The sequence below is a fragment of the Chlamydotis macqueenii genome, chromosome 11 (genome assembly GCF_036417535.1).
Source record: "Chlamydotis macqueenii isolate bChlMac1 chromosome 11, bChlMac1.mat, whole genome shotgun sequence".
In the NCBI taxonomy this organism is placed as follows: domain Eukaryota; kingdom Metazoa; phylum Chordata; class Aves; order Otidiformes; family Otididae; genus Chlamydotis; species Chlamydotis macqueenii.
The window spans coordinates 2849746-2871546 of NC_141566.1; the positions used below are offsets into that span (position 1 = coordinate 2849746).

A 21801-nucleotide genomic window follows, 5' to 3' on the forward strand; every position below is an offset into this window, starting at 1 on the left:
ACTCCTCTCCCTGGTTTTATCAGAAGGAGTTGAGAGCTTTAAAAGGCACCAATAGCACCTCCATTTCCCACTGTGTGTAGCTGACATCCTCCTCTCAAGATCCCCCTGCAGAACACATTTTGCCAGAAACGAGGTGGTTAATTCCACTGCCATCTTTCATCAAACCCAGCCTGAGGTCCACCGCAGGATTAGCATGAGAAATGCCGGTTTAGATTGACAGGAAATGTTTCAGCCCTCAGCGCTGTTTGGTGACAGAACCACCCCACAGAGGCAGTTCCAGTGGCTGAAGCAGGAACATTCAGAGTATTCAGCACCACTCTGAGGAGAGAGGAGCCTATGCCAAGCATGGGAGAGCCCTCCCTGAGTCCTAACAACTCAGCTTCAGCAGTCAGACACTCTACAGGGGTTGCTGCCTGCTCTACACCTCTACAGAGGCTGATGTATAAAATACCTGTTCACAGGGCACAGTTCATAGCATGTGGTTAAACGTCTGCTCTTATGGACAGAAAATCTCTGCGACACTCTCTTGTGCCTCACCAACACATTTCTACCGGTAGCAGCACCCGAGCAAACAGAGGAAAAAAGGATTCAGTGCGTAGGCAAGGCCTTTGTCAGCAAACGGATACCTATCAGGTAATTTCCCATGACACGCACAACTGCTGCTGCAGTCACTGTCAACACAAATGGGCTGAAAAACAAACACAAAGCCGGGATAGAAAATGGAAACAAATTATCTTAAAGGCAGTATACTAATACCTTATGCATGCACCTAATTCAAACATGAGCGATGGAGTTGCCAGGTCTGAATCATGCAAATAAAAAAAGATTCAAGTCTAAAAAAATGTATATAATCCTGCCAGCAAATCCGCATCCCATTCCACAGAGCAGAACCGGTGATACATTCCCCTGACTGCAAATGGAGCAAAACAAAGAAACAATCCTATCGCCCCTTAGTGCTGAAAAACCTTTAAACCACCGCTCAATCCATTTACTTAGGAAGAAGTCTGAAAAAACTTCAATACATCAATTGTCTCTTCAGCATTACGGGAGCGAAACCACCCCTGTGGAGCGTCAACTCCAGACACTCCGGCTGGAGCTGCGCTTTCGGTGCACATTTCCAACTCGCGTGTTTCAAATTTACACCTTCCTTTCTGACTCTACGCACAGCAGTTTCCATCACACACTGACCCAGGAGTGAGCTGCTAATACTTCCATTACCAGGCAAATTCGGACATTTTAGCCCTAGGATTTAACACAGACCGAAGTTCTCTTTTGCATTTTAGGTGCCTGCAAGTAGGACTGGGCTTAAAGAGCACTGTAACTCAAACTCTAAGACAATTACGCCCTCCTAAAAAAATCTTTAAAAAAATTTATGGCCACAATATTCTTGAATCTTGATACCGGCGATGCGAGTATTTTATTTTCAGACACAGCTGCACATGTATATATGCATGTTCAGCATTTTCTCTTTCAACGCACTTACATCCAACTATCAATTCAGTGCCAAATTTAACTGGGTCTGTCTCATGAGCTGAACTGACTCAGAACTTTAAACGCGTTAGAAAATGCCATTTGTCAGAGAAGCCTGGAGAATCAGTCTCAAAATAAATACCGTCCCCAAGAATATTATGGCTTGGAAGAATTTCAAGAACTCGAGTCCCTGATGTTTGCAAAATGAAAAGGCCTTTGGAAATGCCCTCGAATCAGTACTTTCTACCTATTCTGAATAAAAAATATATATTATTTATAAAATAAAGACAGCAGGCCAAAGAAGATTGGCCAGAATCACTCTATAAAACTCTTCTGTTCACTCCATAAATTAAACTTATAAAGCCTTTAAACATCTGGATAGCAGGATTTCTGGAGAAGCACTCTAGAATGCACATTCCAGTCACACGATACTTCATGATGTTTTCTCATCTTGAAGATCCGCTTGTTTTCTGCTCCTCAAAACTGAAGTCCATGCCAAGAGAAGGGATGTTGACTCCTGAGAAGGAAGCTGAAATTTAAATAAAGAAAAACGTGCAACTATGAGCACTGATCTGATCAGCACCAGACGGCTGTCTCATCTTGACTTTGGGCATCGTTTTGAAGCCTTGCAGAACGACAGGGAAAATGCTGCTTTTCACTCCCTTGGTACAATGGCAGTACGTGGTCCTCACTGACTATCGACAGAAAAAATATTTTGGTGTTTTTCTTGGTGGAAGAAAATGGAATCACCACAATCTACAATATGCAAGAATACGCACCATATCTACAACATGCAAGAAGCCCATTTATCAAAATCGCAAGCAGCCCTATTTGTGAGCAGCGCTAGGCAGTGGATCACAGTGCTGTGCCACAAAATACAGCCATTCAACGCACAGACGCGCCAGCGCAACGCTGCTGAGAGGCTCCCTGCCCTCAGCGGGCACAGGGGCCTAGGTGGGATCCCGCCAGCCCAGCTGCGCTGCTCCAAAGCCACGTGAAGGTCTGCAACCCGCAGCCTTCAGCACGTTAGAGGGCTCTGCCCGCGCGCTGCGGGGAATGCCACTGTCAGAGCCAGAACCTGCCCAACCTTACCTACCAATTTCCCTGCAGAGCGGCTGTTCGGAAGGTAACGAAAAAAGAAATACTGACCTTTCTGAACAAGCTTTGTACTGGTGCATCTTCAAACTGCTATGTCTCCTTTTCTATGGCAAGGGATGAAGCTTCACCAGAATCTACAGAATGAAAAACAAAGTAGTCAGAGGTAACTAAATCTGTTTTTCTCACAGAGAATATATTTTTCACCAAGCGTGGGAGTGTGTTTTTAAGAATCATTCCAAATAAAAATAGACAACAACTTGTCAGAGCTAACTGAACAGCAGTTTTAAAACAGAGGTCACTCTATTATTGGTTTTATCTATTTTGTAACTGTGTCACAAGCTTTAAAGCCAGAAAGACAAATAAAAATCTTTCAGTTTTAAGGGAACACTTCAGGCCTTTCTGGTTAGAAAATTATACTGATTTACTTCTGTTGTGCAAGATGGAATCTGAAAACTCTAAGCTTAGAGCACTTCATTTGCTGATGCCTTACAAAAAAGAAAAGGAGTGGTGAGAAAACAAGGAAGAGCAAACCTTCATTTGAGCCTACAACACGGTCTCACAAAACCCTTCTGTCAGATGAGAGCGAGGGTACCAAAGCTTAATGAACCAGCTCTACGGTAAAACTGTGTTACAGTAACTAAAAGCCAAGAAACTCAAGGCAACTTGTATGTACCCATCTATCTTCACAGCCTGCCTGAGAGACAGGAAGGTGATCATGCTGGATTTCTCCCCACCTGCAAAACATCGTTCAGTGAAACATACTGTTCTACTAAAAAAAAAAAAAATATATTAAAACCTGTGGCAGCTATAGGAATAAGATCCAATCCCCAAATTCATACTTCTAGAGTTGTTCCTGTACCTGCTAAAACCAGGATTTCAAAACCGCAGTGCTCTGCAGACATCTTACACAGATCTCGCACTGTTCAGTTTTAAAACCCAGAGCTCACTGTAAGACCTGACAGTGAAAATGCAGGAATGGCACCAAGCAGTGTCAAAAATCAATCTGCCACAGAACTTCCTTTCATTTTCTCCAAATGAGTGTTCTCTGTGAAGGTAAAGAAAGAAAAACAAAAAGCAAATACTTCCCCCTTACCACTCAATGATACAGACACAATAAATACATTTGCCTAGACCTCTTGTTTCCTTACTATGTATGAAAAGAATCAGCGCTATTTCCATTATCAGGTTATTTTCATATTTATTAGCACAGACCTCTATTTCACCATGCTAAATCTAATCCTTTTATTCAGATGGGAAGTTCCAGAGAACAGCCCTTTACTACCTGAACGTCAAAGGGAACCGATAAAAGGATACGTTAAGACCCGCTGGCTCTGGGACATGAGCCTCGCTGAAATTTCACTACCAGCCTTTTATGGAATATCATTTTTTCATCTAAGTTATTTAGCAGCTGCGGGTATGATCCACATACAAAACCGTATTATTATAAAAATATTCACCAATTAATTTAGTTTTAGCAGTCACTGATGCAGGGTTTCGCACTGCTTTAACTTTGTATTTTTCCGTCAGACACAATTTAACCATTTATGTCATGCCTAAAACCCAGAGATGCAGCCCAGCCTTTTGCCCCAGTTTACTGGACTGGCCAATACACCGTTCTACTGTCTGAGCAATCTCTGCTCCCCTCTGACACGTCGGTAGCTTTTTAATTTTCTCTGTGGACAGAAATTCAATCCCTACAGTCACAACAGACGAGTTCTCTACTCGAAGGACTGCTACGCCAATTATTAGTCGGGGATGTGAAGCTCCTTTAGTTACGACTCCTATCGATGTGAATTTAAATTCCAATCCCGTGCCTTCAGACACCTGAAGCTTTGTCACACCTACAGAGACATCAGCTTCCACCTATTACTCAGGATATGCCGCTTTCTGCTGGAAAGATGTACTTAGTACAGATGGCAAACTTCTGAAGATAAGAGAATCTGGGACAGATTTGATTCGTACCGAAGCCTTTTGTACCAGGTTAAATGAAGCACATGATTAAATGAATAAATCAATGTAAGAGATGAGATGTTGCTATAAATGTACAGAAATGGCTGTCCCGTCCCACGCTCCCCCAGACAAAGAGTCCAAGCATTCCCAGAACCGACACGCCCACGACCAACACGTCAGATACGTGCTAGATCAGTTCTTTGAAAAATCTGATAACCTTATAAGCTGCCAGCATGTGATTTGAAGTAGCTCTCTGGCTAGACACATTAAACAGATGCCTATGAATAAGGGATGAGCATTAATAAATCTGGAAAAAATGCAAATTACCATGTTTTCAGTCTCTGGCTAAGAAATGAAACAAAAGGTTCCCTACAATTATTATCCATACACTAAACAACAGAAGCCTTAGCAAGGCTAGGGTTAAGAAAAAAAAAATTCAAGCAGAAAGGGCAGATTTAAACATCCGTATCACAGAAAAAGGGACAACCCTGTGGATAAGGGGATTGTAAATCCCAGGACCTAGACAAAGCAGTTGTGGGGGCTTAAAAATGCCCTGCTTTATGCAGACATGGAATAATGAGGGTGGAAGCAAAAGACTGCAATAAGGCAGTCCTGCGGCACTGGCCACAGAAGCATCCAGGGAAGGGCGTCAGCTTCCTCTCCTCCCAACCGCACACACTGCCCCCAAACTCCACGTGGGATTTCCTCTTGCAAAATTCAGATTTTCAGACTGGAAGCTGAAAGGCGGATTTGCCTGTGTGTAAGAAAAATAAAGGGAAGTGGCTTTTCCCCAACGTTTGCTCTAGAAGCTGAATTCCAGTTCCACATCACTCATTTGTAGCCACACAAAGGACGCAATCTCCTTCTCTAGGGCATTCTTTCATTTGTAGTTCTCACCTTTACCTCACAGCCACTGCAAAAAAATTAAAACTTCTCCAATCACGGACCAAGACCCACATACTAACAGCCAGCCATCTACTCAGAGCCTGTGTTCAGCCTGTTTTGTCACTCCAGCTGCCTGGAAATGTAATTTTTATTTTGTAAGCACTCAAAATTGCAGGAGTTCATATAAACTCCGGATTCAGATTCTGGGGTCTGATATGGGCAAAAATAATCTCAAACATTTTCATACTTAAGAATTAATTATTTATGCAGAGAATTTATACTTTGTAGAAACTGGAAGAAGTTCTGACTCATCCCTGAAGGAGTTATTTTAAGCATCCCCAACAATACACAGAGATGCCTTATTTTATTATTTTTAAAGCCACTTTGTGTTACCTTATAACTACCAAAATGTATAAAATAAAATAGGAAGAACAGGTAGTTTTTTAACACACAGATACGAACTAATTAAAGCAGTTAATCTGAAGAAGAGCTGAAATGAGCCTCTTCAGTCCTACTCACAAAGTCCTGAAGAGCACCTTTTCCCAGCAGTATGTGGGGTGTGGCGTGGAAAAAACACAGACTGTTTATTTTGCAGTGGAATAACTTGAACACACAGCTGCAGGTAAGACCTACCCAGAGACTGAACAGATTAAGGTTATCATATTTCTTCTAAAGGGAACTTGTGGATGGCATCCTTGCTCCACAGGATAAAATATGAGCCTACGCTTAATGTACAGAATTTCAGAACTCTCAGAGCTAGTAACAGGCCTCTGATGTGAACCCTGATATTCTGATATGTACTGTATTCTCCAGTATAGCTTGGAGGTAAATATTCAAGGGAAAAAAAAAAAATCAAGTTCAACCTGAGAAATGTAAGAGTAAAGAATCATTAAACTGATTTTGGGTCCATCTAATAAAAATCACCAAAGAATGGCTATACATATAAGTGCTTTTTTCTAAGAGGACGTCCATAGCACAAAAGGCATGCTTACATTTCACAAACCGATCAAGTCTATTGTACAAACACGCTGGTTCACCTAGAACTGCTCTCAGCACACGTATTTCCTCTACGGAGATCTGCGCGCAGCTAGGCAAGCACCAAAACCAAACGAGCTTCCTTACTCTTGCAATAAAGCTGAACAAGCACGGTATAAAGTAGCTTCCTAAATGGATCACTGCGTTCAGGTGCTTGCACGCATGTCTTCACAAACTCTCAGAGAATAAATGCACTTTGAAAAAAGTCTTAAGTCTTTTCATTTCTGCAGGCACAGCTTTATGTCTCCACTAAGTGTACTGCGCGCAGCAGCATTTACATATAAGTACAGTTTCCTCAGTTTGTGGAAATTTCAATTTCTCTCTGTAACTTCTAACAACCTTTCAGTTCATTTACTTGCATGTAAAAAGCTACTTAAAAAAAAAATTAAAAAAAAAAAAAGAGGTGACTTCTCTTAAGTAGGGCTTATTTTTATTCTGTGTTCGTTAGTCAAGTCAGAGCTGCCCAGTGACTTAGCCAACACCACTTTTTTATTTGATTAGCTCTCATAATGTATCCGTTAGTCACTGTACGTCAAGACACAACTAATTTCCTTTAGCGTTACCTTACCATGAGGCTCTTCATCTATTCCATCATCTTCCCACTGCTCTTCATTTGCTAGGAGAGGATTCCGAGCTTCAGACAAAGCTCTCATTGGGAAAAAATGTCCATCGCCCTGGCTGCATGGAAAAAGGAAGAGAAAGACAGTGTAAAAAGGAGCAAGTGACCCTGAAGGATTGCAATTTCTACATGTTTTATCTGCAAACAAATTTTTCTGTTGCCTGTTTTTCCTAGGTTTACTTAAAATTATTTTTAAATTTTGACAAACGCGATGTTTATTTTTTGTGGCAGCTCAGATACCAAATTTTACTAGGGAGCAGTTTTGGTCCTCAATTCCTTCAAGATCTCTGGAGAATAAAAGCTCAAATCTGTATTCCCTCACATCCAGCAGGGGACCTGTAAACTACCTGAAGTGCCTTTTCCTCCGCTGCTCTATCCTTACGCAAGGAAAATATCCCGAGCGTTCTCCCTGCCATGGCTACACGGGCTGGTAACGTGCCTGACCAGCACTGCAACGCTGCCGTTCGAGGCCAGAAAGGCTTTCTGTGCTGATCTGCTCCCTCTAACTATACGTAAGAGCGGCAAACAGACGGCAGCAGGGACGCAACTGGGCCTTAGACTTAGACATTGCTAGTTGAAAAAGTTGTGCGTTATTGTGCCAGGAAGTTATTTTAAATTGTGCCCAATTACTAAAGGAATTAAATTCCAGTGTACTTCACTACCGGTCTAAGAGCCAAAAGACCATTTTCCCCTCTATTAAGAAACATAAACTCCGATTCAGGCAGAGCAGTCTGACAGATAAGAAAACAGCATCTTTGAGGTGAACACCAATCCACGCGTGCACAGGAGTTCTGGCAGAGTTCAAACACCCTGCGCAGCACGTTTAGCCCCCAGAAACCTTCCCCTTCCAGACTTCTTGCGTACAGCGTTAACACAGATGATGTTTGCTGGTGCATTCACAATGATGCACAGTAGCGGCCAGCCCAAGACACAATAACAGGCGTAACGCATGAGGCTGTACCAGACAATCAGAAGTCAGTCCCTTCAGTTAATTGCATCAGCTTTTAGCACTGACTTGATTATTACTTACCTAGAGGCAATAGGTAGTAACCAGAGCTTTTTTTCTTCTCCAAACACTTGCTGAAGATTCTTTACAAAGCCAAGATTGAATCCATTTTTATCTGGGCCGTTTTGAAACACTGGAGCTGAGAAAGCCTCTGCACGCAGATGCAATTTCAGTGAAAAAAATGAAAATCAATGCCAAATACTCTGAAAGAGGATTGTGCATATTGTAGCCATATAAAGACAACATGATTCAACAGATTATGAACTAGCATTACAAAGATACAAAGTTCGAAAATAACCATTTTTTTTTTCATTTTGCAAGCCTGTAAAGGCTTCCAAACTGAAGGTAGGAATTTGGTCTTGCAACTGAACCATATGGAACAGTCAAATCAAGCTATAAACAGTTTGTTTAATCCAGCAAATAGACTTAAAAGATCTTTTTGTGAGACTTGTTGAAATCCAGCAGGTAGAAATTTCTAATTCTGCAGAATTAAGTAGGCTGCTCTTCAATGCATATTTCAGAAGTGGCACTGGAGATTTAACTTGCCTCATTCATTAATGATATAACGAAAAAGCATTAGGAACAAACATATGCAAACAGACCCTCTGTTATGGTGAGACATAAAATTTCTAAGAAAAGAGAGGGGAGGAGAACCTAGAGTGCACTAGAAACAATTCTGTCGACCTGCTAAGCTGCTGCAGAGGTCTGATGTTTTGGGACTGTTGTGGTTTTGTTTAGTGAGGGGGGGCCTAAGGTGGTGGATGAGCTTCAGTGCCCCTTGAAATGAGTTTTAAAATTAGTAACTATACAAAATCTGAATATTTGCTTAAACTCTTAATGCTGTGTGTGTTTTGTTACAAAAATTATCCAAAAAGCTTTAAAAGTTGAAAAACACTTATCTGCGGAAAGACAAAGAAATCACTCAACAAAATCATTCTGCTTCAGATTTTCATTTCATGGGTTTTACAGTCATAACTTCTTTGCCTTTGTCAATTGAGGAGGACACTGTTTTTCCCAACCTTACTAAGCTGTTTTAGGATGCACTCCAGCATACGAGCATAAAGAACCATTATTCCTGAAAAGCTACCCTCATTTCACAGCAAATGCAGTTATACATATGCAGAACATTTCTGTAATCGGACTTTAACACTTTAAGGCTCTTGCTTCTCTAACAAAGAGCTTTTGTCACACCAGCTAGTAAGTGCAGCTCATCTGAAGTGACAATTTTCTGCAGCATTGTGCAAAGATCTGAAATCTTCCTCCCCTCATAAGCCAGCAGGAACGTAAAGAAGTAGAACACAAAAGTTCTTTTTTTTGTTTTTCTTTTTTTTTCCTCCTTAGAGGACGTTTAAGGAATCCTACTTAAAGAAGTAAGACGCAAAGAGCCTTACCTAAAGTAGATCTGTTTCTACTGACGAGCCAACAATGGTAGCCAAACAGAAACATAAGGCTTACAAAGAACATGACCGCCACAAAGAGAAGGAAAAGGACATGAAATTTGGAACGTCCATTAGTCAGTTCACCCTGGAAAGAAAAGCAACACAGAACAAGTGGTAAGAAAAAAAAACCAAACCCTAGGAATTCTTTGTTCCTAGAGAGAGGAACTCCTATTGGGAGTTCTAAATTTTACACACAGAAGTCACACCTTGCTAGAAAAAGCAAGAGGAGACAAAGAAATGATCTCCTTCATTTCCCCTCTTGCAACCAAAGCAGAAAGCCAGGTTTTGCTACTATTTGTACGTAACGGAGCCGGTACAACCACAGCTTCCCGCCTGGGCACCAGAAACACGCCCGGTGCCCACAGGGAAGCGGGCAGGCACAGGCTCTGGAAGCCCTGTTTGCCTTCTGCTGAGTTTCCCCTGCGTACCTTAAAATTCTGCACCTCCTGCAAGCTAAGGCGTGCCAAAAAAACCTGGCCTCTGCAGCCACAGCACTCGGGCAGCGTTAGAACTGAACACAGACGGTTGGGAGAAGTTTAAAAGCCAAGCGGGATCTTAGAAGCAGAGGAAACACTGAGTTCTTTCTACAGCAGAAGAGTCCAGTGCCAGAGGCCCTCACAAGCGCGCACCTGCAGATGGGCGGTGGGCTCCTCAAAGGAAAAACATCTCAGCCTCTGCCCATCCCACGTAGGCAGCCACAGAGCTCCCGTCTCGGTGCCTCTCTTAGCACCAGAAACAATTCCTGCAAGGGTCCCACGAGCATCTCAGAGACATTTCATGGAAGTGATGAGCCACTAAACCCACACAAATCGAATCAATTAACGCACAGCAAAGTTAAGCTACTTGAACTCAGTCACACGGAGTTAGCAGCACAGGGGACCTAAAAAACTGAAGACAAAAGGCCGGTCTCCTACTGGAACTGTTCATTGGCCTTGCTTGCATAGGAATGATAATCAGTAACTGAGCGAGGAGCGAGCTTTATTGCAGTCAACTTATAAATTGAGAAAGGACTCATGTGGGGATTAGAAAACGAACAAGGTTTTTTGACCTTTTTTTCCTTTTCAGTACATATGCACAGATCAGTGCCAGGAAGTTCTAGTTTGGTAGCAGGGGAGAGAAGGGAGCAGATACTCTTCCAGAAACTGAGATTTTGGAAACTATCAGCTGCAGTAAACGGTAGGACAGCACCCCCCGGATCTGCATTCTATGCCTTCCCTTGCTTGCTCTCTCTCTCTAAGGGCAATAGATCTAATCCTTACGACAACAATCCAGAGAAAGTTGCAAAGGAATATGGCCAGGCAGTTCAGGAAGCAACGTAAAAGAACACCACCCAGCCACAATTAATGGTTTCCTGTACGAGGACTGAAATACATAGGAGGTGTTCTTGCAGCCACTTTCAAAGCATCAAATGTTGACTGCTAAGAATTTCTACTTAGGAGACAATTATTTCCGTCACCGGTAGAACTTGGGGGTTTTTTGAAGTTCAGAGATATGGCCAGAAAACAGCAGCTCTATCTGCAGCTGGGAAGATTACCACGTTTAGGTCCAGGAGCCTGACGTAACTCCAGTGGTGGTGTCCCCCTAACACCTCTGACCTCAGTGCTATGAGTTCTCACGGACCCAACGTGCACTGAAAAAGCACCAGCATGTTTTTGTAGAGAGCAACCCTGGGCTCTCTTTCAGTGAAGCGTGGCTTCTTTTGAAGGCCATTTGAGGTTTCCAAACTAAGAAAGCAGTGCTAAGTTCCCAAAGACTCCGTACGTGCCAACACAAGACCAGGAAAAGGATACAACTTCTTTGGCAGCAGCTAACTCTACAGTTTGCAATTCCTGAAGTCTGTTTGCCTCTCGCTTTGTGCGTTTCAGACATATAACGGGAGTTACCCAACCGAAATGGTGCTACGGTTACACCCAAAGGAAGGGCACAGGAATACCCTGCAGGAGGAATGCAGACCCTCCAGTGACTGAGAGCAAAAAGTACCAAGAGTGACTAACCCCACGAGACTCACAGGATATGAAAAAGTAACCGATTTCACAACTTACTGTCCAATACTTAATGAAATAGTTGAAGACTGTTGCAGCAATATACAAGCAATACAACAAAGAATAGGCTAAGAACAGTAGAAAGAATTTGTAGTTAGAAAATCCAATGCAGTTATTCACCCTAGAGAACAAAAGCAAAGTTGAAATCAGGATATGTACAGCACACAGTTGTAACACAATGAATACTACAATGTTTTTGTTTGTTTTACTAAGCCTCTTCATGGTACAGGACAATTGCCTCAATAAACAGCTCCCCTTGCTGGTCAAAATGAAATGCACGTAAAGCCTTTGCTTTTCACTTGAAGACTTCTTGCTATGCCAAGTCAAAGGAGAGTTTGTATTTTTGGAATGTGTTTTCAAGCCGGTGCCACTGGTAAATCTGTCACAGAGGCAGGCTCTAACTGCTCTGGTCTGTTTTTGTCTGCAAAGGCAATCAGATCTGGAATCTGTGTGTTACTTTGTTCCTTTGCAAAACTCAGGAGCTGGATTCACCACTGCTGGTTTGCTGACAGGCCAAACAAATAAACCCAAATTTGATTGCAATTCTCCACGCGCAGGACAGCTCTAAAAAGGAACAAGGGAATGCAGACAAAATAGCAGGTGTTTGTCTCAAGCTGAGGTTTGAAAAGTTCTCTAAATTTAGGATTACCAGGGAGGTTCAGGTGGGAAATGTTTGTGTTGCTTCTGATTTCTGAAATAATTTTTTTTTTTTTTAAAAAGGAGTAGTTTAAGAAACTTAGTGGCAGCAGTTCCCAAAACGTATAAAACTTAATTCATCCACAGACCATTCTACACAAACTGTCTCTGACCACGCACAAGTGGCAGGCGTCATTTCAGAAACAATCTGTGTGCAAATGTTATTACTGAAAGCGACCACCAGCTGCATGCTGGAACGACTACATGTCCAAAATTAAAGGCTAAGTTGAAGTCTCCTTAAAATCTGAATAATAGTCAAAGACTGAATTAGCAGCTGGATTTTAAATATCGATAGAACAGCTTTTTTACACATAGTTGTTAAATAAACATGAGTGATCTGTCTTTCAAAATACCAAACATTTCAGGGAATATCACAGTGTAATTATTTTATAAATTTCCTTGCACTGAGATGCATTATCTGCAATGAAAGGTGTACAGACACTATTCTGGGGAAGGAATGTATTTAAACAGCCTCTACAAACCAGTATCGTGGACGTACCATGGACAGTGATGATCCATTTTTAGCACGCATCTGCAAAAGAAGGAAAAAGAAAAATGCAACATTTTTATTTGGTACTTAACTATCAACTGCAGACCAATAGCAAAAGCTTCTGGTTTTTTTTTAGTGAGATTTCTACATGATGATGATACTGTCCCTTTGAATTTTTTAAGGTAGATATCATTTTAAGAGACAACATTTATTACTTTTTCAAGGTCAAAGTCCTTGATACTCTGCAAGACAAAAAGAAACTAAAATTATTCCTCCCCTGGAGCGATTAAAAGTTTTGCAAAACATCAGAGCTAAAGGCCTGGAATATTTTCAAAAAGTTTTAAAAGTCAATATCATATTTTATTTTAACTTGTCTAGGTTAACCAGTTAATCTTCACTAGATGGCATGCTTCCTAGCAACTTAATGCTGATGCACTTGCAAGTAGGGGAACTGCAAGCACTTCAGGGCCACAAACAGCAGAAACACAACTGCTGATGTTGTCACATACGGACACTCACTGCTGACTGCAGCTGGAACTTGGTACTTGGGCGCCTTTACTGTAAAAACACACGTGAAGGACCAGCCCGTTCGCATGATTTCATGGTGACCGTATTCACTTCAGTGGAAAACAATCCAGTAACTTACGTAGCACAGACAGAACAATGGTGGCAACGGTCAGGTTTTATTAGCTGGCATCGATCACAGAATCGAATACCTGAAATCAAAGACACATTAGTACCAAGGAACAGAAAAGTGTTCATTTTGCACATGTGAGTAATATTCTGCTCATTTCCTAACTGTTCATATTCTTGCCTCTGTCGCTGCAAAAGATGAGTGCATTTGCAGCTGATTTTTGCTGCCAGGTCATAATCAGAGAAGCAACGCTCATAATTCTTCTGGAGGCTTGCAGATGTGGGGAACAATCCTCACTGCAAAGCACACAACCAGCTTAAAAGCAACAAAACAAAACTGTACGCTTCCCTCTGGCTTCCACATCTCCTCAGACTTCACGTACATGCCATTTGGATAATTGTCCGTACAGCAGTTCTTTACTTCAGGATTCTTTGGCTTGTCTGACAGAAATGCCCAGGTCAGAGGATGCCACAGTATGCCTGCTTATGCAGGAACATGGGTTTCTTTGCAGCTCAAAGGAGTGCAGTCTGCAGTTAATCGCAGAACAAGGTCCAGAAATCTCTAAGCTAGACTCCATTTTCCGTAAGAACAGCTCCAGATTTTGCCGTTCTGTTACTATTACTAACCGTGGGCAACACAAGCAGGCTTTTGAGCTGTAACTACAGAGGGTAACTCATTGCTTCTCACAGGCAGCACCTGGTGCTCCACTGAAGATGAATGGAAGCGTTTGAGGCTTTTTTGTTTTCCCAAACATAAAACCTGAGAGCAAAGGCATTAGAATTATTTGCACAAGAGTTACTCAGTGCACGCTGTGGCATTAGGAACGCGCTGTTGGTTGGCACGATCGTCTGCATTGCCAGCACTTGCTACTTCAGCTGCTTGGTGAGATTTAGGGAAACAAAGCTCTCTGCTTAGCTGACCTCCATTCCCCGTTCTCGTGTACACCGGCAACTTCCTGGCAATTTCGGCGAGAATTTGCCTCTGCACCTCCGGCCTCTCTTCATTTTCATACCGTTCTTGGTCAGCGTAGGACATGTGGTACTGGAAGCAGAAGTCACGAGAGGAGTAGTTACCCACAGGCAGCAGATAATATTTCATATACAGGCAAGTTTGGAAACGTTTTTACCTCCCACTCCTCCTAATGAGATTAATCCAATGTGAAAATGTGTTTGTTAAGAAGACAAAGAGAGATGATAGTAAGTGCTGGACAGCCAGAATACTGTGTGATACATCAAGGAGAAATGCAGAAGTGAAATTAGGATCATAAAACAACCTCCTGGAATTGCTGCTACTGCTGCCTTAGATTACTAACCGTAATAAGCATTTCCCTTGTGAGCAAGAACCTCCCTGCAGCCACAGTTTGGATTTCTAAAACTGGGATTAGTTGTTATTTATAAATTTACATTCTTTAATGAGGATCAGATTACAGCCCTGTATATTTGGAATGTCTCACAAACATCATCCTCATTCTGTTGCTCCAAACACAGGGTTTTATGAGTATTTCACAAAGAGGTAAAACAAAACAACAAAAAAACCCCACCAAAAATCCAGTCCTCAATGTCACAGACATGCAACAGAAGAATCTCTGCATGTTTAAAAGGAAAATTATTGTTCTGCCCCTCACTAGCACAAGAAAGAGTCTGACAAATGAAGCGAACGTAACGACGACAGAGAGTCCTCTCCAGCTGGCAAAGGGCTCGCAGCAGAGCAGGCAACGCTGGGCTTGGGGGGAACACTGAATGCTCACATACGCACAACAATCAAGAAACCCCACTACCATTACAAACGAGCCCGTTTCCACCTGCACTGTAACATCTTCCATGAAGAGTTATAACCAAAACTGAAGGTCCTTACTCAGGAGACTCCAGTAAGGTTAAGGAAGGCGCTCAGGATTTGGCTTGCAATTTGTTAAACGCTTAGAGATCAAAGACACTCTAAATATGGAAGTTTATAATTATCAGTCCTGTGATTCTCAACATGAGAAATCCTGTCGGGTCCTGGAACACCTGAAAAGGCAGCTTTAAAAGTTAACACATCTCTGATTTAAATGCTGCTCTTTGGGGAGTCAAAGGGTTTTCAGAGTGGCTAAATCTGATCAGTTATCCAGATCAACTAGACTGAAGGATTTTTGAGTTCTGTGTAGCGTCCCTGCTTTAGTTCTGCAATGAATGAAAAGCGCTCGGACTCTTACCTTTTTTCCTGGCTGCATCGGGAGAGTAAAAATAGACTTCCAATATGTCCACACAAAGAGCACAAAGAGAATATGGAATATTATAAGATAGGCCACTAAAAAACAAAACAAAACAAAAAACAGAAGCAGAGCAATGATTTCTTAAGCAAAAGTTTCATTCATGATGGGCATAATTCCAATCTTTCACAACGACGAAAAAAAAAGGAAAAAAAAAAAAAGATTTAGAGTACCAACCAGCTACACATCACCAAAAAAAAAAAATCCAATCTTTTATTAAACATATTTTAGATTTGCCACAGCTGATACAATAAAACAAATCAGGAAAACATCCCTCAAATTGGGCAAAATCGGTCTTGTGATTACCGAGAAAGAACTGTAATCCACTCGACGCGACATTACCACATGAAATCCAGCACGCATCAGAGTAATCTCATTTCAATATGTGACCTTTATTTCAAAGCCTTTGGGCACAAGCAGGCATACTGTGGCTCAGAAAGCCAAAGGACAGCCAGCCTTCAGCTACACAAACTAGTTGATTGTTTTTTTGGTAAAAAGACCAAACAGAGCTTTGAGACTTTCTAATGAGACGGCAAATGATCCGATACGCCTCACAGGAACGCGATGGATTGCGTGTCTATCTGTGAATCAATGGTAATTCAGTATTATGCTCTTCAGTTTGTTTGAGATGTTATCCTTATACTACACGCAGGTGGAGCTCAGTCATTTTTCAATTAATAGGTAAGGAGATAAATCTTGCAACAGGTTTAATTTTGTTGATAAAGCAATACAGCAGCATATTAGAGGAAGCTGACCTGGAGATGCACTAACAGATTAGGCAGCTAACAACTTTCTTCTGCTGAATAATCATTAACATCACGCTTTCTACAGTTTCTCTGTAACAGATTCAAATATTAGGACAGTTCTCTAGTGGAATTTACTTGATGAAGCAATCTGAAGGATCCTTAAGGTATCAGCTGGCACTGTCCTTCCTGGAACAATTTCCCAGCTGAAAACCACTGCATCTACTTCTATCCTTCTTAACTCTGGGAGAAGAAACAAAGGTAAGAAGCCACCTGTATTGGCCAGATGCCTCCAAAACACCTCCAGGAAAGAAGAGGAGGAATACTAAAATGGCCACTAACCCCTTATTCTTAGAAGGTGACTGTGGCCTCCAACAAAGCACTGGTGGAAACAGTCTGACCAAGTGACCCTGCCGCTCTGCCCAACTCCTTCAGCAACCTCACGACGCTGCGCCTTGGACCTCAGAGCAACATCTGCCAGCCTGTACTACCAAACGCATCCGAGAACCGTTCAAGCCAAATAGTAATGACACAGAAACCTTTGCTGTAACTCATCTGTGGTAGTAACTGCAAGTTACTGTGTTACCACTCTATATGTGGTTAGTGGTCAGCAGAAACAAGCAAAAAATCTTTTGCAAAAGCCTCCCTACAATAAAACATTTAAAATAGCTTCCACTGAAAGATAAAATAAAACAGTGGGGGGAAAAAAAAAAAAAGCAGGCCACAGAATTAGTCTTTTCTGTTTAGCTTGTAAAACCAGCTCTGAAAACATAAAACAGAAAGGGAGAAAAGGTGCATGGGTGTATACAAATAGACATACATAGTTTGTTCTGAAAGAGTAAAAGGAATCAAAACCTTTTCATGTTCTTCTGCTTACACTGTGACTAAACAGGGGCATTTCCCAATACACCCAAAAGTTACAGCGCGTCTAACAATGCATGCCGCATACTTCATCGTTGTGTAATTACAGGAAGGAACCACTGAAAGGGTAGGTAAGTTTAAAAAAAGTCTGAAAGGATTTTTGACATTTTAACTACCACAAGGACTGGACGTCAAACGGTAAATTGAACGGACATACCTTTTTCCACAGGGTTGCTCAGAGTCACTGAAAAAGAAAAAAAAAAAACCATATGTCTATAGAGCAGATAGGATTCCCAGAGAAGTCTGTGACAAATCACATTTCTATTTGAAATACAGCCGTTTTAGGAACAAAACTTCAAATTCAACAGACAAGGAGAGCCCACAGTTCGGCATCAAATCAAAAGCATCCATAACAATTCCTTGTTTACTCACGCAAATGACACCCACAACAAGATGTTCAGTAACTGTTACTTATACTGCGTCTTCCCTTGTTATAAAATATATTTTTCATGTTTGTACAACAGAAACATGACAAAAATAATCCACTGGTGACAGTGATGTGACAAGATGATGAGGGCTCCTCTAGCAACTGCCCAAGCAGCACCTCTATGCATGCGCATGTCAGCATGTCCTTGCGGCCTGCTTTGTACGAGTCTCTAGGTGGTCTTGATCCCCCACGGTAAATCATGTCCCAAGGCATTTCTGCATCGGCATAAATAAAAAATTACAAATTGTCTCAGCTTTGGCCTACTCAGCAACACAGGACAGACCGTAATGACTCTATTTTTACACCTCCTACTAGCAGATTTTTTACAGCCCCTCCTTACTTTACCACAATGGTAGGAACAGTCCCTACTACCAGAACCACCTAGAGCACTCAGCAAAGGGTACGTCGCTCAATGCCTCCTTCTACTGATTATTTTAAAATCCATCCATTACTTTAAAAGCCATTATCCAAGTTCAACAGAAAGAATAAAGACTGGAGCAGTTCTGTCATATCTTGAGAGAATATTGCTTAGAAGACAAAGATCGTTCATGGGATGGGACCCCTTGTATCGAGTCCATAGCCTTGAATCTAATGGTTGCAACTGAAATGTGCCGCTCCTTGGAGGAACAGAGGAACGAAAGGAAATTAACGGCCACAGATCATCTGCCAAAAGCACAGTCATCTTACAAAAATAAGATCACATTGTTGGAAGACTCAAAGATTCGAGAGATCACACATATCAGCAGTGACCCCTTCAGTAACTCTGTTAGGCTGTACAGAAAAAAAAGAAGTGATTGAGGGATTGGAGCCTTTTATTTCCAGCCACAGCCAGGGCCTGGAAAGAGACTCTGCTCTTCAAGACTCACTCTGTCGTCTTACTTGAGTAATAAACTTGGAAAATGTAAATCAGCACAGGAATCAAGAAGCCAACACATAAAGCCTTGCTAAGTTAGAAATCTAGAAGAGAGATGATGTCCCGAGAGCTGGTTTGCAAGTAACTGCATGTGCCAACACTTAATGTTCAAATCCTAAAATAATAATCTAGTCATTTCAACTTCTGTGCAGATAACCTCCTCCACATACAAATGAAATGCATGAGAAAGAAAGATGGGGCAAAAAAATAGATGGGTGTGGGCAAAGGAGTGATTTTAAGCTGTGATTCTAGGCAGCGAGATGAGCGCCTGCGAGCTTAACCAACATTTGCAGAAGAACACAGGCCCAATCCAAACCCCACTTAAACCAGCAGAGTCTTCTCTAATAGCTGCACTGAGACTCGGAATTAACCAGTATTAAATATTACTGAATTTGCACAGCACTGCAAACAAAGCGTACTTCAAAAGACTTACAGCATTTTAGGAAAAGATTCTAAATTTTTTGTCACGTGGTCTAACTGACAGTTACATGCACCTTGGAAATACCATTCCACGTGAACTCTTGAAATAAACAGCCCACAATCGCAGAGATGGAATAAAACGTCATTAAGTGTTTGGGGGTTTTGCACAGCTGCCAATTAAAACAGATCAAAGAAGCTGCATTTCATTTTAGTCCCCACTGAGAGAAAACAATAGGTCTTACTGCACTGGCAACCCTAAAAAAAAAATAATAATCTGATTTGCATTTGCCATGCAGTACCAGAAGGCAGCTCTTTTCACAGAAGCATCTCAAACTACCGTTCTGAGAAATCGGGCTCCCTTTATCTGGCTTACAGTGTCCTGAAGACAAAGAGCCGCATTCTCCTCCTCACAATTTTGGACGTCCAAGCTACCAGCTTTTCTCTCCACCTCCACCAACCCAGCAATCCTTTCTTCTAGTAACGGGTTATGCACACGCACCAGACCAGAACATCATAAACACAAGAAAGGCTGCTACTTATTAAATAGTTAAACTGCTACATTAACCATACAATTACTAGACAGCACCAAATATTTTCTTTCTAAAATGTACAGTTTTCCATGCTACTGTAACAAGTTGACTCATGAGCGTGATTTCATGTAACCTGTTCTTTTTCCTTTTCAGAACATAAATAAAATGACTGCAATGCAGGGCATCTACTGGTTTTTGTCACTGCTCAAACCAGAATCACATCAGAACGTTAGCATACAGCAAAAATCCGAACTTTCACTGTGGGTATAAATCTCCCTGTCTTCACCAGGGTCACTTCCCCTGGCTGACACGAGGGCATACAACCCACGGACTCGTGACTAAATTAAAAGAACCCAGCCAGCCCAGCCAGGGTACACATCTTAGGGAGAAACAAGCCGGCAGACCATAAACCCCTCACTAATTAATCCCATCACGGACGCGGCCAGCAATGAAGTGCTCCCGCCTGTCCAGCTGGCCACTCGGGGGTGTGCCCGCCGCAGGTCCAGGGGGATGAGAGCAGCGGGCGGCTTCGCCAGCTCCAGGTCTCGCGTGGGCTGCGGCCTCGACAGCGTCAGGTACCGGCAGCACCTGAGCAAGGCCGCCCTGGGCCAGCTGGGTGCAGCTGCCACAGCTTCCTCCGGCATGGAGAGGAAGAAGAAGAGGAAGAAGAATTCCTCCAGGCTCCGGAGGTGTGCAGGGGGCTGTACGTCCTGCGGCCGCTGTGCCCACCTGAACCACCGGGACCAACGGGGCTCCCACCCGCACACGGCAGCACCGGCCCGCCGGGCCCAGGCCTGGGCCCCAGCTCCCCCAACCCCCGCCAGCCTGCCCCGCAGCCGCTCACCCAGGCACAGCTCGCAGACGTAGGCGTAGTAGGACCAGAGGACGACGAGGGCGATGATGAGGACGGGCAGCCAGGCGAACGCCCGCTGGCAGCACCGCAGCCCCCGCGACAGAGCCATCTTTTACCGCCGCCCGGCCGCGCGGGGCTGAGCGGCGGGAGGAGCTCGGAGCTCGGCTGAGCGGCCTGGCGGGCAGCGGCGGGGTTGGGCGCGGCGGGCGCTGCGGCGCCCCCTGGCGGCGCGGGCGCCAGGAGCGCGAGCACCGTCTCAACCGGCCGCGCTCCCGGTGACCGGCGAAGGCCGCGGGGTCGGCGGGGCCCTCGGCCCAGGCCAGCGCGGCCACCGGCCCTTCCGCGGGCTCACCAAGCCAACCCACGGCTGGTCGGCGGCCGCGGAAAGCCGCTGCAGATCGTGGGTTGCCCTGGGCTGTGGGACGCTTCTATTTTTGACCCACGCGTAGCAGCGCTGCCATGGTCCTACCAAAATGGCTTCCCAGAGGTGGGCACACAGTCACCTTGGCTCCTCTCACCACCATCTGATGAAGTGGAACACGCTGCTTTTCTGAGACAGATCTGTCTCCGTGAAATAGGCTGAAGGCGCTCCTGGATTTCCCAGTTACATAGGCACAAGTCACAATAGCTCACTACTGGCCCTAATTTACGTTCAACCTGGGGTGTTCAGACTTCAGTACCAGTCCCTGGCACACCGGTACCCAGCTGCCCTTGTCTCTTCTGGAAACACCCCACAGAGAGCCCACACGAGCCTTTTCTTTACCATAGCGTCCCTGTGGCAGTTCACGTGTCTGCTGCACTCGTGTCTTTCTGCTGCGTTCTCTCTGACTGATGAATCTTTACGAAAAAAAAAAAAAGCTCTTTTTATGGGTAATCACACAATTTTGTACTTTGTTCTATTAAGCTTATCTTGTTTTTCTTGTAGGACGATCCTGTCCTCTGCACTGACAACACCAGCTTTGAATTGCTCTCCAATTTCCTAAGTGCAAACCAAGGTTACTAGTAAATATTCATGGGAAGATCAGATTCAAGACAACCTGTGGAACAAAACGAGTATCCCCTCCAACAACCTGATAACACAGCATTTCGTGTATAAAAAAAAAAGAAGAAAAAAAAAAACAAAGACCACCTGCTCCCCCAGTCTGCTCCACAACCCCCTTTGAATTCCTGTAGGAATCCACGATCAGTAATGTGTTTTGAGTTAAGGCTTCAGTTAATTAAACCCACTACTATATTGCCCCTGTTAAGCAAATTAGTTTTCTCATCAAGAGAGCAATTTATCTAACAGAACATACTTCTGATAAAACCCTGGTGTAACTTACCACCCTTTCCAGCCACCTCTTTGTTCTTCATTTTTTTTTTCTCTTCAGAATTTGTTCTAA

At 43.1% G+C, this 21801-nt stretch overlaps 1 protein-coding gene across 1 annotated transcript; it reads right to left on the minus strand.

Annotated features, from left to right (window-relative positions):
• Window positions 1–67: 67 nt before the first annotated feature.
• On the minus strand, window positions 68–20716 carry ZDHHC15 (zDHHC palmitoyltransferase 15). Its single transcript, XM_086756524.1, has 12 exons — window positions 20411–20716; window positions 17434–17460; window positions 15556–15650; window positions 14285–14405; window positions 13377–13446; window positions 12740–12772; window positions 11545–11665; window positions 9455–9587; window positions 8088–8214; window positions 7007–7116; window positions 2620–2702; window positions 68–1999 (listed from the first exon to the last, which is right to left on the minus strand). The coding sequence occupies exons 1-11, from the start codon at window positions 20526–20528 to the stop codon at window positions 2659–2661; spliced, it is 999 nt and encodes a 332-aa protein (XP_086612650.1). The 5' UTR covers window positions 20529–20716; the 3' UTR covers window positions 68–1999; window positions 2620–2658.
• Window positions 20717–21801: the final 1085 nt, after the last annotated feature.